Below are 14,762 nucleotides of genomic sequence, written 5' to 3' on the forward strand. Positions count from 1 at the left end.
TAATTATTGTCAATTTTGTAGGACACATCCTGCGACAATATATGTATAGTCGCATGAGTGATTGCGGTACTTTACAAAATTATGTTTTATTGTATATAATTTACCTTTCAGTCTTACCTAATTTTCTAGAATCGGACAAGAAAATCAAAAGGCCAGTTGCAGAGAAGAATCTATATTTAACTAATTAACTAAGAAATAAATACTTATAAATTAATGGTAAATTAAAGTTACTGGTCAGTCAAGAATGCTTCATAAGGAACGTTTTCGAATAGGTTCGATACGAATTCGCTCATCAAAACGATTAGCTTTTTCTTTAAATGGGGTTTCATTTCTTTTAATAATTCCTGAGAGTTGCTGTTGATGAACAAGTTTAACGCGGCTTCTGAAATACAGAAATAAAATGTATTATAAACACTCTAAAATGTTATGATTAAACTTACGGAGTACCGCATTGCCATTATGAATTCCGTCAACGCCCATTTTGATATCCTTTACGCTAAAGTCCATTTTTAACTGTTGAAGATTTAAGTAGCTGAGTCCGTCATCGCCTGGAGTTCTGCTTGCTCGAATATAAGCCTTCACTTTGACACCCTCTATAAAATTGAATATAAATTACTAAATACAAAATTCTTGCCTTGAGCTGCTATACTTTTCAATTTTCGATAATTGAAAAAAAGGAAAAAAATGTTGTTTGTCGTTAAGGGGGGGAAACAACTCCAACTCTCACGACCGATTTCTGGGTCTACACTTCATCAAGTGAGCTGTCCAGAGGTTTGTTCTCCAACGAAACGACAAACATAACTTTAACAATTTGACTCGGCGATGTCGAATTGTGTCGCTGAGATATTAAGGATCTCGCGCCAAAACGATGGAAAAGAGCATTCTTCGGCCGCTCTAATATACAGGGTGGCGCACCTCATTCGCCTCGGCTGATTATACGAAAATGGAAAGATGTAGAAACAAAAATTTTATGGGTATATCTGGAGAGGCAATGTGCACAATTGTGCATTGGCAATAAACAAGTTATTTTGAAATATACAGAGTGTTTCAGAACTAGGATCCATACCAAAGTTATATATATTTTTCTTATGGAACACTCGGTAGTTTATTTCATTTTTGGTTTCTTGGGCCCAAAAAAAGGTATTTATTATAAGGGTTAAATATGTTTAAAATCTTTGGTTTTTGAGATATTTAAAGATATTTTGATATGCATGCTACACAATAGAAAAGATTATCAACACCCTGTACATTACTTTTCAGATTTAATTCTTGTGCTGAGTTTAAAGGTAAAGAAATAAACTTTAACGAAAAATTGTATTGCTACCTTAAATCTATACCAAGGGGTACCAAAAATTGCTGATCTATTTTAAATATTTATTTTGCATAAAAACTTTGTATTTTCAATTGCAACACCCTGTATTATTTAAATAAATCGAGGCAGATTTAAGTGCTCTTCTAAATTATATTAGAGTTTCCTATACCTGTTGCAGCTCAGGTTTTGAATAAAAAGCGATTTTTCAATAAAATGGCGATCAAGATGGCTGATATTGCCATGGCAATTTTCTAGTGACAGTTAGTAACTATTTTTAAAATCGACATTAGTCTATGGACATTATTATTTAGATTTATAACAGTTTACTTAAATTTACCTACAATAGTTTATTAAGTAAGTACTCGTTATATTTTATCAAGAAAAATAATGCAGTATATATGCTGGCGCGGCGAGCGAATGAATTTATGTTACTAGTGATTTTATTTTGTGAGGAAAATTGCTTCTCGGCCTCAAGGGCTTAGAGATATTCAAATAGGAATCTTCCTGATAAGGGTGTCTTTGAAAAACTACTTGTCTTATTGTCTTAACTACGCAAATCTGGTAGTGTAATTTATAAAAAAACCTATTAGGTAGAAACCTGTCGTTAGATGTGAAGAATATGAATTTGCCATGATTGGGTCTTTTATAGAAAATCCAAACAAGGAAATCTAATAAGTCATGATAATATAAAACAAAGAACTAATTCTTCGTTTTTCTTGATAAGGTAATACATATTTACAAACAACATACAAGAAGCAGAAAAAGGGGCTAAAAATACATATTTAATAAATATTATTTATTAAATTATTGTAGGTAAATTAAATAAAAGAAAACAGCTATAAATTTAAATAAAGTCCAGAAACTAATTTAAATTTTGAAAATAGCTTCTTTCACTAAAAACTTGCCATGATGACATCTACCTTTAGCATCTACCACCCCTCTTTGTTGTCACTTTATTGAAAAATTACTCTTTATTCAAAATCTGAACTAGATAGGTATAGGAAACCCTAATATAATTTGAAAGAGCATTTGAATCTGCTTCGATTTATTTAAAAAAATACAGGGTATTGTATTTGAAATAACTTAGTTTTTATGTAAAATAAATATTTAAAATAGACCAGCAATTTTTGATACCCCTGTATATATTAAACAAAGCAATCAAATTTTTCAGTAAAGTTTATTTCTTTGGCTTAAAATTCAGCACAAAATTTAATTCTGAAAAGCAATGTACAGGGTGTTAATATTTTTTATTATAGCATGCATATTTAAATATCTTTAAATATCTCAAAAAACAAAGTTTGTAAACATATTTAACCCTTATAACAAATGCCTTATTTTGTGTCAAAGGATCCAAATATGAAATAAAATACCGGGTGTACCAAAAAATATAACTTTTATATATCTTAGTTCTGACATACCCTGTACATAAAATATTTTGTTTCGACATCTTTCCGTTTGCATATAATCAACCCTGTATATAAAGCTAAACAACATAACAAACAGAACGACAAACATACTACAATTTTTTATTTCCTTTTTGCGGTTTTCGAAAATTGAACAGTATGTCCCCGGGTCGTCTTTACAAGAGAAAGCATTTTTTTATTATTAACATTTTCAAAAAAATGCATTCTTGCATTCTCGTGACATTTAGGTTTTCATTCTTTGATATATATGTTTATTAGTAATTTTGATTAACGTCATATTCTTTGCTGTTTTCATAAGTTAATGAAGTACAAAATTTATTTACTTGCAAGTATTGCATTGTTTCAATAGGTTCTTACCATAGTACAAGTTTTTACTAGAGTCAATGCAAATAAAACTTTAAAGAATAAAATGATTATATTTATCAGACAAAAAAAATTATTTTTAATTTTTATCAGTATTTTTTTTTCAATTTTATTCAGTAGTCGAAAAACTACTATTTGTAATAAATTAAAACAATAATTTTGAAGAAATAATTAATTTCTTATAGCAATAAACGCGAAAGAAAAAAGCATCTTGGTCTTGCAGATCTAACGGTAGTCTTGGTCTTGGTCCAAGACTCCAAAACCAGTCTTGCTCATCACTATCAAGCCATGTCACAGTAAGCAGATTCTTCCAGTCTAGCCTTTTGTTAGTTAGTGACCATGGGAGTTTTTAAGAAGATCATAATTTTTATACAAGATCCAGATAATTTACCAAAGCTGGTCTTACCATATCTAGTGACATAATACCAATACTAAAACTTTGAGGATAAATTTAATTTTTATATGAGTCACAATATCTAAAATTTTGCTTATCGAATGTTTTTGCTTGTTTAAAATATATCTCTCCAAAAAAATCCTTTATGGGTATTTCGCCACTGCACTGCAAGAAAATCTACAAAATAAAATAATTATTTTTTGTAAACACTTAAACCTGCGTTAAACCTAAACGGACGCTGTTTGAACAGAGCTGTTTCTTGTAGACGTATCTGTTTTAAAAAAGTAAAGTGTTCTCAAATAGTTGAATTTAAACATTTTAAATAGTTTTTTTCTTTATTCTTTGTATTTGTTTGCTTCCGAAGATGGAAAGAGATAACTTTCCGAAAAGTTAAGCATTTTTTTTTCTGTGTTAGGCAAATTTGTATTACCATAAACATAACTTCTGACAAGCAGCGTCCGTTTAGGTTTAACGCAGAAGCGTTTACAAAAAACAGTGGCGAAATACCCATTAAGGATTTTTTTGGAAATCCGCCACATAGGTATAGACATTTTTTAAAATATATCTTCTCAGACATCTGTCAGACATAGAGGTACCATTGCTCTAATGGGTTCATGGCCTCAAACATATTAAAAGCGACCCTGAATAATGCCAAAAAATAATAAGCGGTGCTCACCATATTCTCCCCAATAGTTGCCTCCTCCAGATGCCTGAACTAGAATTAATACTCCACTAGACTCATAAATTGCACGTGCTGAAATCTTTGGTATATATAAGGTAAACTGGAACTGATTGGTTGCAATATCAGACCTGAAAAAAAATGTATATGTTACTGTAAATATCCGAAATGCGGTAAAACCTAGGATAAGCGCGCTAAGCCTAGGATTTCCCAAAAGCATGTGGTAAAAGCCCGAAAACTATTTATTTTGCTTCCATTTCGGACTTTTACCGAACCCAAACAGTAAATCTTAGGATTTACCACACCGCATTGGTAAAAATACAAATAAGCAAATGGTAGTAAAAACCAACCAACACCACCAAATAGCCACCTAACCAATGCATTAACACCCCCCAAATAACCAGACTAACCAATGCATTAACACCCCCCAAATAACCGGGCTAACCAATGCATTAACACCCTCCAAATAACCAGGCTAACCAATGCATTAACACCCTCCAAATAACCAGGCTAACCTATTTAGCTTGGTAAATCCTAGGTTTAGGTTAGGTTATGTTAGGCTTATTGAAAATACTTTTAATCGATAGATCTCGTTGTAGAACAATAATATGCAAAAAATCTCCGATCTAGGTATTGTGGTTCACTAGAAACTTCTAATGCACGCTCAGCCTGGGACACCCTGTATATAAAATTGAACCTACCTAACTGCTGTCACGGAACAGTTACTGACTCCATATGCCTCAATATCCTTAAATATCGCTCTATATCCATCAGGCCCGGTTCCTAACGCCAGTTGTATTTGATCTATTATGATCGGTTCGGGGTTATTTAGGTTTAATTCCGGTATTCCCCTTCTCATATTAGCTATGAGGTAATTGGTTGATTCGCGTAAACATTCGTTTATCTCGGGATCGTTTGCCGAACATTGTTTAATATAATAAAAAGCTAAAACAGAATGAAATAATGATAGATTTAATAATTTTTTGATGATAATTGGCGCACTCAAGAGGGCTATAACTCTACTAGCCATTCTAAGAATAAATTATATACTATTTTTAAAATCAATTGAATTGGTTTCGGACTCTTGATCTCGGCACTGCATTATTGGACACCATTGTGGGGCTAGACTAGGGTTTTCATAAAGGCTTTTGGAAGTTCCGGAAAAGTGAACTCAGAAATCCGGACAAATGAACTCTGAAATCCAGACAAAATCCGGACGTCGCGTCGCAAAAAAGAAACTATAAATTCATTTATGAACTTTTAAAGGACGCCGAATAATAGTTCCGTAATCAACAAAATATAAACCAAAATAATATTCATTTTCCAGGAGTACACCAAAAGCAGTGGCGGCTCGTGACTCGTGTGACTGGGTAGGCGACAAAATTTTAGTTGCGTATTTTAAATTTTTAAATTTACATAATACCCTAACGCAGTTTGTAAATATATGTTATCTCTGGATTAAAAACATAGCTCAAGGATATTTAGGACAAAACTAAAGCAAAAGTGACAGCATTCAACGTAATGACATAATGATTGACATAATGTACAAGTATATGTTTGTTTATCTATTACTATGGAGTTACTATGGAGTACATCATAGAATTTTATTTTATTTATTTACGCAAACTAATAAAATTGGTAGTATTGAGAAAAAGAACAATTATGTTTTATATATTAAATTGATGAGTCGGTCTCTTGATAAAGAAAAGTTATTTAATATTATATCAGTAAAATCATCAGATTGTTGAAGAGCTGTGAAAAGATCTTTTTAGATTGAAAGTAAGGCAAGTGGCGATAAACGTTTATTTTTCATGGAATCTCTACTATAAATTATAATGCATTTCAAACATCAAAAATGTCTCTCAACCCAAGTAATTGTAAATGGTGTAGTAACAATCAAAACCAACAATTTGAAAGCCTCTGGAAATATATTTCCAGGATTATTCTCCTTAAATTCGTTTATAATCGAAATTATCACAGCTATTATTAATTAATACCTGCAATTTATTCATTAATTTATGTTGGGCATTAACATTTTATTTTTGTTAAATCAATATTAAATGCGTTGGAAATGTATCAATATAACAAGTTTGATAAATCAGATATTAAATGCTTTGGAAATTTTTTATAGGATTCTTTAAATTTCGGATTTATTAGGATAAATAAAAATAATTGAGACATACGAGTACCTATCTGCAAACCTTATTTCTAATGTATAACAATCTTATCTAATATTTCATAAAATAGGCAACATTTATTAACATGTCGAATTTATTAGCACACTGAGACTTTTCTTTAATATCTGTTGTATCGTCTTCTTGCACCGAATAACGCGCTCTTTTATTTCGGATTCTTTTATTTCTGTGGTATGTTCTGAAATACAACCGGTTAATATAATTTTGAATAACGTTTCCAATTTGTTTTAAACGTTTTTTGAAATTTCATATAAAAATTTAAATGCTATGTGAATAATGAATTATATGAAATATCCCCTTAACGAAATGTGATATATCCCCTTATAAAATATCCGGAGTATCCCCTTAACTTCTTAGCCTACCGAGCCTCCACGACTTCATGCGAAGGCGACCGGAGATTTCGCCTAAACCCCGCCTTAATACGATACAACTCCGACTTACGTCGCGTCGCTACCGCACCGCACGATGATATTTTTATATACAAGACCACAAATATTAAAATAATATTGATTATTATAACACACTTCCGTGTATTAATAGTATTTTTACTGACAAACTGCTTAAATTCTGCCAAAATTTTAGGGTAGGCGCCGCTTACCTTGCCTACCCTGACGAGCCGCCACTGACCAAAAGCAGAAAATTTGAGGGCCAAAGCAAAGAGTAGATAAGACAAGAGACAGAGAACAGAGAACAAAGAAGTCGAATTTCGCGAGAGAGACGCAGATATATTAAAATTTAAAGGTCCCATGAAGTCCCATTTTGTTTGTTGCCAAGTATATTTCTTTGAAAAATAAACAAGATTTTCTGAAAATAAATTAATAATATAAGAAGGATATAAGTAACGTATGTTAATACGGAAATGTAAATTTTTAGTTTAGGTTGGTTTAGGTTCTTTTTTTGCAATGTACTGATAATATCAAAGAAACAGAATGACTAACTAAGTTGATCGATTTCAAAGATAAACAGATAAAATCTGAAAATCTGACAACGGCTATTTTATTTATTCTAACCTATGATTTTAGGACGCTAATCAGCTGTGCTAATCAGGCTTAAACATAAACAAATCTGATTAGTTGTTTTCTTGCATTTTTGCCTTTTTCAAGTGTGTTTTCAGAGTTTTTCGATATATTATCGTTTTGAGAGTTTTTAAGGTTTAATTTTAGTATCGGTTTTGTTGCGTACTAATTTGTAATTATTGTTAAATATGAATACTGAACAGGACACGAGTAGCAGGAAAAGAGGAGATGGTGGCAATGTGTGTGCTTATAAAGACTGCAAAAATAGGTCTTATTCTTCGACAAACATAATATTTCACTCTTTTCCAAAGGATCCTGAAAAGTATTTTTATAGAAATATACTATATAATTATGTTATTAAACTAAATGTAATCCATAGATCGAAGACATGGTTAGAAGCTTGTAATATATTTTTACAAAAAAAATTGAGCCACTCTATTTTTTTGTACATAAACTCCACATTGTGATATTACACTTGTTCAAGTCCATATGTAAAAAAAAATAAACGTAAATAAAACATTTCTTACAAATCGACTTGGTCACTTTATCTTGTTTACCAACGATATACAAAATATTGCTTGGTATTATTATCTTTATTCCCCGACAAATATGTTTCTAATTATAATTTATTTTATATAATATTTAGAAAATTCATTTTTTCTTTAGTTTCTATTTACTTCTTTACCCATACAGTAACTATTTATAAGCTATACAGGCAAGTTTTAATAATAGTCTATTTCAAATTTCCCGCGAAAAAATTACGAAAATTTAAAGGGACAAGCGAGACGAGGTCACTCTCCCCACCACTCAAACATGAAAGGTACCGCGCGAACTGTCGTCTCTTGTCTTATCTACTCTTTGGCCAAAGTATAGAAATGGATACCTTCGAACATGCGTCGGTTAAGTAGAGCTGTAGCATCGTAGAGACTAAAATATTCAACAAAGTAACTGGGAAATTAAATTAAATGTATGAAAGACGTATGGAAACCCTAGGTTAGACAAACAAATTAACGAGTCCTAAACTAATCCAACTGACTTGATTGAAATCATATAACTAAATTTAAACTATTATAAATAATAGAGAGGACATCCAGAAAAATATATTTTCGCTTTAGGTTTCCTATTTCAAATACTTTGAAATATGTCTATAATATTGTGATTTCAGTTGGAGATTTTCACACTTTCCTGATTTTTTACCAATTGGCGGAAAATAAAGTAAGAAAATTTAATACTGGCATGCATTAGGAATTCTTTTAAAAATCTTGTTATGGTCACTGCTATACATAATGTAAGAAACACAAAAAAAGTATTAGAGCCGTTTATTTTTTTCAAAACTATTAATTTGCAAAACTTTCTAGGTTTAGTGACACTGAAACAAAAAATACAACTTCAAAAATCAAAATATCTGTATAATGAATATAAATCATTTGATAAACTCAATTCAACAGAATGTCATCGATTAAGTACTGATACACTGACATATTAATAGCATTTCAATTATATATTTACTGTGTCTACCGCTGACACTTTTGTCTGTGACAGTGACAGATCGAATAGTTGTCTTCATAGATAAAGGAAACAAGTTTAGATTGGAATGCTCGGCTTGCCCCCAAAACTTATAATAATTCTTTTGGTGTACATACGTTGCACGGGATCTGGCGCTGCTATAGCGGTTGCTAAGAACAACCGCCAAACAACAACAGAAATAATTTTCTCTTGTCAAAGTCAGAATCTTCAAAAATGATAAAACTTTGTTATAAAATCTTTCAAAAATTAAACTGCCCTCGTTGAAAAAATACCAAAATATGTTTAAAGCGTCCATTTTCAAAGTAATTATTGCTATATCTTGTGAGTTTAATTTAAATTTTATTTACTCAAACCTTTGATAATTATGAAAAGTGGCATTAAAAACTTGTAAACTGTGAACTGCAAAAACCATCGTGGATCGTGGCATAACGTCGGTTTCCAATGTTTCATAGGTATTTCATACATATGTCCTTATATAAAATAAAGTTTCTTATATGCAACACACTTTATTTTATTTAAAAAATTAAAAGGAAATAATAAATTTGAATAAATAATATTTGGCGACATAATTTCGGAAAACTCCGAACCGCTCCGAAATTATCTAAAGCTTCTGGAGAGAGACCGTTGTAAGAACAGCGCCAAATAGTATTTAATGGGCACTTTCCAATGTACACTTGTTTCCTTCATCTATGGTTGTCTTCTAAATGGTAAAACTATATACAATATAAGGAAGACAATGGTTTTCAAACAATAAATATTTGGAAGTTATGTCTTTTATATCTGACGAAATTGACGACCACTAACAGCTGTCTCTGGCTATAAATGTCAAAAAGTCAAAAGAGTCAAAATAAAGCTCATATTAAAAACCTCTGTTAAAAACAAATACCATTCCATCGAAAAACAATCGAAATTAAAGATGGCTGGGGAATGACAATCGATAATAATTTTGGCGAGGTCAATCTCTAGAAGTCATTTACTAAAAATTGACTTAAAACTTAACATTAAAATTATAGGAAGATTAAAAAAAGGATAGAACGTTTCCAGACACTCAAATCTATTTCCAATTTTTTTTTCTCGAATTTTAAACTACACAATTTAAAAATATTGTTTACTCAATATAAAAATAAATTCCAACCTTCTTAGACCAATTGGCAGTATAAGCGCCATTAAAAAGTAAACAAGAGTACGGGCCGAGTAATGACGTCTAGGGCTTGACCTCGCCAAAATTATCATCTACTGTCGTTCCCCAGCCGTCTTGGACTATTGTACAGGGTGGGTCAAATTGGACGCTTTTAGAAGATAGACAAAAACTAATATCGGTGTCTGAAGCTCAATTTTTATCAAAAACGTGATGGTGAAAACCGCTATCTGTTACCGTTTCGGAGTTACGCGGTGTTTTTCAAAAATGTGCATTTTTAACAAATCGCTGTAACTTTTTTGCTATAGAAAATTTTGTATTTTTATGAAAATATTTCCAAAGCATCTTTTTACGTAGAATTTAATGGTTTAAGTATAATTTTCTCGAATATGAATCGAGCAAAATATCAAGTATGCTATATTTTTGGAAAGGTAATTTAAATTATTTTCGATAAATTAAAAATATACAGGGTGTCCCATATTAAAAATCAAAATTTGTGTTGATAATTCTTAAATTATTAATTTTAAAAAAATTATACTTAAACCGTTAATTTCTACGTAAAAAGGTGCTTTGGAAATGCTACAGCGATTTGTTAAAAATATACATTTTTGAAAAACACCCCGTAACTCCGCAACGGTAACAGATATTAATGTGCGGTTTTCACCATCATGTTTTTGATCAAAATTGAGCTCTAGACACCGATATTAGTTTTCGTCGATCTCCTAGAAATATCTAGAAAAGGGTGTTTCCCTTTAAAAGCGTCCAATTTGGCACACCCTGTACACATATGGTGACATCGTGTCTATTCTTATGGAGGAGGGGAGATCTTATATACTCCATTGAAACATGTTTTTGTTTATTAGACAGCATTCTCACTGCTACAAAAAGAACAAATTAACATTTCGTCTTGGTGAATAATAAGTGATTTTTCCAAAACGAATGTTCGTTACTTAAAAAAAAAGAAACGTTACTTATGTACTTACGGTCTTGGGCGGTCACGTACTGCGCAAACGCAAATATAACTAGTAGTATCTTTGAAGGGCACATATCACAAATCAGTTTTGAGAATATTTACGTTATTAATTATTTTTATTTATGATTTGTCGCACTTTTATGCCGGCGGTGACAGTAACTGAATAATATTTGATCGCTCGCGCTTTCTTCTGGCTTTCTCGAGCGACCCCGAAACCAATGACCATGACCGAGACCAAGAAGACTGACGATGGGATTTACTGTTAGCTTACTATCGAGTACCACTCGACAATTATTTTACCGATCGAACGGTGGAATCGCCTTTATAGGATGAAATTTATTTAAATTTAATTCAATACCGATATTAATTTATTTAAGGTACTAACTTATTTATTATTGATTTTTATTCTTTCATAAACTTTTTAGTTAATACAGGGTGATTTTTAACTTATACGCATAAACTTGGAAAATTATTGCTGATGACAAATAATGACTAACAATGAAAAAAAAAGTTAGTAAAATATTTTTAGATTCTGAAATAATTTTTTTTTTCACAAAAATTTTCAACTTTATCAGTAAATGTAAATGCACATTCAATTTAATGGAATTTACGTTTTTTGTTTTTATTTCAAATAGTTTCTTATCTCCGTAAATAAAAATATTTTACTTACTTTTTTTTATTATTAATCATTATTTGTCATCAGCAATAATTTCCCAAGTTTATGCGTATAGGTTAAAAATCACCCTGTATATTATGTTTTCTTATTTTTAATATACAGTACGTCTGCTGGATCTGTGTCTATGAAACGAATGCGGACAAAAATCATTTAAATAAACAACAATATATTTTATACGTCGACTTGACGGGTACGTCACACGCAAATCGCTCCGCCCACTCATTTTATTGGCTACTTGCAAATTTGTCGAATTTTTATTGATGGGACGCGTCGTCTAATTTTTTGAGAAAAGCATCGAGAGAATATCGTTTCCCCTCTCACGGATACCCCGTAGCTACAGAACGGACAAACGTACTGTACAGGGTCCGGGAATAGTGTGTCGGGCATCTGTAGCTCCTAGAATAAGCAACTTGGGTATTTTGTTCAAGTGCAGACCTAAAGTATGTCCTAGAATGTATTGCGGGAAAATATTTTAACTTCTATAGGGTGGCTCAAAAAAGCGAATTCAAAAGAGTGGATTGGGATGTTTTTTTAATGGAGCATTCTGTATATTATTGTATTTTTGGTTTTCTTTCAGATCAATCTACATAATCCTAAAGTACCTATGAGTAAATATTTTTCGATAGTTGCAGAGATATTAATAAATAATTGAACAATATATATTTTTCAGCCTTTCTTAAAATCATTATTAGTTATTACAAATACAAGAACTGCCCTGAAGTCAAAAATATATTAGGTATTTACTTCAGATGATCTATACTTACTTTGCTATAAATATCGCAAACTTAAATCACACAGGGTGTTCAAAATTCTACGCCAAACTTTTTAAAATATAAATTAATTTTTCCTCGTATTTTTAAATGGAACACCCTGTATATAATTTTTTTATTAGATGGAGAATTAAAAAATTAACATTTTTTGTATTTAGATTATTTCAACGGTTTCGCAGATACTAGCGATATTATTTCATATGGCTCTTTCAACGGTAAAATACGAGAGAAAAATCATTGGGTGGGTTTCATAAAAAATTGATGCGGAAAATGCGATATGAAATATAAAACCGCGAATATCTGAAAAACCGTAAAAAATGTTGAACTACTTTAAATACAAAGAATGTTAATTTTGTAATTCTCCATCTATTAAAAATATAATATACAGGGTGTTCTATTTAAAAAAACAAAGAAAAATTATTTTATATTTTAGAAAGTTTGGCGTAGAATTTTGAACATCCTGTGTGATTTAAGATTACGATATTTATAGCAAAGTAAGTATAGACCATCTGAAGTAAATAGCTAATTTAGTTTTGATTTCAAAACAGTTCTTGTATTTGTAATATTTTTTTTAAGGATGGTTGAAAAATATATTTTTTTTTATTTATTTATTAATATATCGGAAACTAATCGAAACATATTTACACATATCTTAGGATTATGTGAAGTGATCTGACAGGAAGGTAAAAATACAATAATATACAGGGTGTTCTATTTATTTCCAGTGACACTACATGTTTGCACGCGATTGGTCCATATATATATAAACCGACGAGTAGCGACAGTCCGGTTTTCAATTTTCTTTACGGCTGCGTGAAATAATTAGTCTATCTGTCATATGAAGAAGCGAAGTTGCCACTGTTGCCATTTATCAAGTATCTCTATATACTCTATTTCAAGTATGCCTCAGGCAACAAATAATTTTTTTAATTATTTATTAACTGTAAGATATTTTATACATTCAAATTTAGATATAAGGATTAAACAAAACAAAAAAATATGTTTAAAACTTTATAATTAATTCCACTTCAAATTATGAGCAGTGTATACCATGTTTATAGGACCACTTCATAAGTTCAGCAGTTAAATAAGTAGTTTATCTGTCAAACACGTCAAAAGAGACAGAAAGAAAATTTGGTCCCACCTGCTGCCAAAAGAGCCGACGGTTTATGTCGCTACTCGTCGATTATATGCCGTGCTGTAACCATAATAAGCTAGAGTCAAAATATATTACAAGAAATTTTGCCATCGACTTGGAAGCTATATTGTTTATGATTAATATTTGAATCATGAATTTAAAAGCAACTTCTTCTCCTATAGAGTTCCCTGAATGTGAGTCTCTTATAAGTCTGGCGTCTCTTCTGTACATTCCCCCGAAAATTAATTCTATACGCTTTAGTCTGTTGAAATGTATATCACAAGCTAACTTATATACAGGGTGGGCCACTGAAAACTTACAATGGCTATAATTTTTAAACCAAAAAAGATATCAAAAAAATAAAAAATACCGTTTCTACGAGTATAATATCGAAGGAGAATACATATATGACGTATTTTTTAACCCACGCCGACCTACCCCTTAGGCGGCACCCCTACTCACTTGAAAATCTTAAATGGCAACACCCCACTTGTGGCGCCTTTTTGGAAAGCCCATGAAAAATGCTAAACGATGATCATAAAGTTTTTAGGGTGAAATTGAAAATCTACCCCATACACGAAACATTAGGTGGACATTAATGAAAAAAGTGATTTTTTCAGCACAAGTTACAAATTGGGACCCAGCTAAATGAGGTAAATTAGGTATTTTTTAAACCACCCCGACACACCCCTAGGTGCCACCCCCTCAGTTCTAATCTCAAGATAGCGATACCCCACTTGTGACACTTCTTTTGAAAGCTAATTGAAATTGCTAAACGATAGTCATACAGACTTCAACTTAATTACTGGTAAGTAGTGATAAGAAGTGGCCGGCCGTAGCCCCAGGGTTTATGTCGATTTTATGTCGATCTGCGAATCGGAAGGTACTGGGTTCGATCCCCAGCCAGTACGGTCGCTTTATTTATTTAATTAAAAATATTTATTTATCTAAATAGAGCGACCAACGAACCGCCACCTTAAGGAAGGCAATGGCAAACCACCTAAGTATATTTGCCTTGTTCAGTCTCTCAAATTGTGCCGTTCGGATTCGGCAATAAACTGTAGGTCCCGTACACTTGTGAAACACTGATGACACACATCACAAGTACATGCGAGAGGTAGCCGACGCTCTATATAGAGTATGGCACTGTAAGAAGA

At 31.6% G+C, this 14,762-nt stretch overlaps 1 protein-coding gene across 1 annotated transcript; it reads right to left on the reverse strand.

Annotated features, from left to right (window-relative positions):
- Positions 1-156: 156 nt before the first annotated feature.
- Positions 157-11,267, reverse strand: LOC115890575 (protein takeout). The gene is made up of 5 exons (XM_030910845.1): positions 11,032-11,267; positions 4,874-5,117; positions 4,170-4,303; positions 441-593; positions 157-382 (listed from the first exon to the last, which is right to left on the reverse strand). Exons 1-5 carry the CDS (start codon positions 11,093-11,095, stop codon positions 228-230), a joined length of 750 nt encoding a protein of 249 aa, XP_030766705.1. The 5' UTR covers positions 11,096-11,267; the 3' UTR covers positions 157-227.
- Between the last annotated feature and the right edge of the window lie 3,495 nt (positions 11,268-14,762).

Source organism: Sitophilus oryzae, unplaced genomic scaffold (assembly GCF_002938485.1).
Source record: "Sitophilus oryzae breed Bouriz unplaced genomic scaffold, Soryzae_2.0 scaffold_882_pilon_pilon, whole genome shotgun sequence".
Lineage (NCBI taxonomy): Eukaryota > Metazoa > Arthropoda > Insecta > Coleoptera > Curculionidae > Sitophilus > Sitophilus oryzae.

Bases quoted from the DNA above. Each gene is read 5' to 3' on its own strand.
- LOC115890575 (XM_030910845.1), bottom strand. From the start codon at position 11,095: ATGTGCCCTTCAAAGATACTACTAGTTATATTTGCGTTTGCGCAGTAC. The intron at 5,118-11,031 runs GTAAGTACATAA...ATTCTGTTTTAG, and splicing joins GTACGTGACCGCCCAAGACC to CTTTTTATTATATTAAACAA. The intron at 383-440 runs GTAAGTTTAATC...TCTGTATTTCAG, and splicing joins TAATGGCAATGCGGTACTCC to AAGCCGCGTTAAACTTGTTC.